Raw genomic sequence first — 1,996 nt, forward strand, 5'->3', positions numbered from 1 at the left:
CCCCCCCCCCCACTATTTACTGACATATATATACATATATATATATATAATGTATAATCATTTAATGCCCTTCCTCTTACGAGCCTGGGCTTGTTTTTACAACCATTATATGATGCCTGGATAAGGAGAACAAACACACGCAATGGGTTTCTTACAGTCTCCATCAGCCATATCCACTGACAAGGTTTTGGCCAGCCCAGGGCGAAAATAGAAGCAACTTGCCCAAAGTGCCACACTGTGGGACTGAACCCAGGACCATGTGGGTAGAAAACAAACTACTTAACTGTGCATCTTCGCCTGCACCCACATGCACCTGTACTTATATGTACAAACACATACTGACTCACTCTCCTCTCTTTCCCTCTCTCTCACTTATCTCTATCTGCCCTCCACCTCTCACACACACAAAATGATCTTATTGGTACACAGTGCTCAGGTAGCTCTGTGTTCTGTTTGAACTCCTAACCTTTATTTCGAATGTACCATCTCGTCACTCTTATGCCCCTATCAGCTGTATATTGTGCAAGCTCTATGTAAACATTGACCTTCTTATAGAGCACCCCCTACACTACACTACACTACGCTGTGTGTGTGTGTCATTCAAAAATAAAAAATAAAAGAATTCAAAATGTCTACGGAAAGAAAATACAGAATGTATTTGATAGGTTTTCAATTATTTATTGCTATATGATGCTTCTTGCTTGCTTTATCTTTTTAGACAAAGAAGAGGTGTAGTCCATGCTCTGTCTGTGAAAACTGCTCTTGCAGCTATGTGTGGTGGACAGCTTGGCGAGAAATACAAATGTACGTATACACACACACACACACACACACACACACATCTTTCTTTTACTTGTTTCAATAGAGTTACACTGAATGCCTTTTTTTACAAACAACTAAGAAAGTAACAGGAGACGTACTACAAGAGAATACGGTTTCCACATTGAAATTCCATGAATATTTTCAAGAATCATTTCTCTCTCCAATAAGAACAATAACATCTCAACAGCATTTCTTTTATTCTATTACTTGTTTCAGTCATTTGACTGTGGCCATGCTGGAGCACCGCCTTTAGTCAAACAAATCGACCCAAGGACTTATTCTTTGTAATCCTAATACTTATTCTATCGGTGTCTTTTGCCGAACCACTAAGTTACAGGAACGTGAACACACCAACATCGGTTGCCAAGTGATGTTGCGCGGAGAAACACACACACACATATACGACAAGCTTCTTTCAGTTTCCACCTACCAAATCCTGAGGCTATAGTAGAAGATGCTTACCCAAGGTGCCACACAGTGGGACTGAACCTGGAACCATGTGGTTGGTAAGCAAGCTACTTACCACACAGCCACTCCCGCACCTATGAAGCTTTATTATACAAGTTTTGTTTTTGATTAATTTTTTGCAACAAACCTCTCTTGTTACTTTATTAGTTGTGCCTTGTGTTTAACATAAACTACAATGAATTCGTTGTAAACATTTTGCATGATACGTAATCGCTATATTATAACTGTAAAGTTAGTGCTAAAAAGAATTTGATGCAGCAAAAGAGAACAAACTGAAAAAAGACAAGGTTAGTTATCAAGTGATATTATTTGGATTATCTCAGTATGTGAGGCAACTCTAAAGAAATGTTGGTCTTATCTCTTCAGTGAAGCATACATTACACCATTCTTACCAAAATAGCAATGAGAGAATCACTATACAAGACTGTACACTTGTTGCTGTAGAACAATAGATAAGTTCTGAGTAGAAGTAACTCTTTGATGCCATCTGAAGGAAAAACCAAAACTTGGTTTAATATATTGAATGCGGGGGAATATTAAAAAGAAAAATCTAAGAAAAAAATATTAGAATTTATTTTTTCAATTAAATTACAATTCTGTTTCTTTTATCTTTCAGATTTTTATGAAGAAATCAGTGACCCCAGCACCTTCATCGACTGCAGTGTGCTGTCCAGTTTTCTTGTGGCTCTCATGCGGGTGAGTTGAG

General features: G+C 38.0%; 1 protein-coding gene across 5 annotated transcripts in view; it reads left to right on the forward strand.

Moving 5' to 3' along the window:
- Nucleotides 1-1,996, forward strand: part of LOC106868269 (dystrophin) — a 111,884-nt gene that overhangs the window by 85,961 nt on the left and 23,927 nt on the right. For all 5 annotated transcript variants that reach the window (XM_052970287.1, XM_014913465.2, XM_052970288.1 and 2 more), the window contains 2 exons: nucleotides 719-804; nucleotides 1,907-1,986. In XM_052970287.1, the coding sequence (XP_052826247.1) occupies nucleotides 719-804; nucleotides 1,907-1,986 (166 nt within the window). The remainder of the gene's footprint in view (nucleotides 1-718; nucleotides 805-1,906; nucleotides 1,987-1,996) is intronic.

Source organism: Octopus bimaculoides, chromosome 8 (genome assembly GCF_001194135.2).
Source record: "Octopus bimaculoides isolate UCB-OBI-ISO-001 chromosome 8, ASM119413v2, whole genome shotgun sequence".
Classification (NCBI taxonomy): Eukaryota; Metazoa; Mollusca; class Cephalopoda; order Octopoda; family Octopodidae; genus Octopus; species Octopus bimaculoides.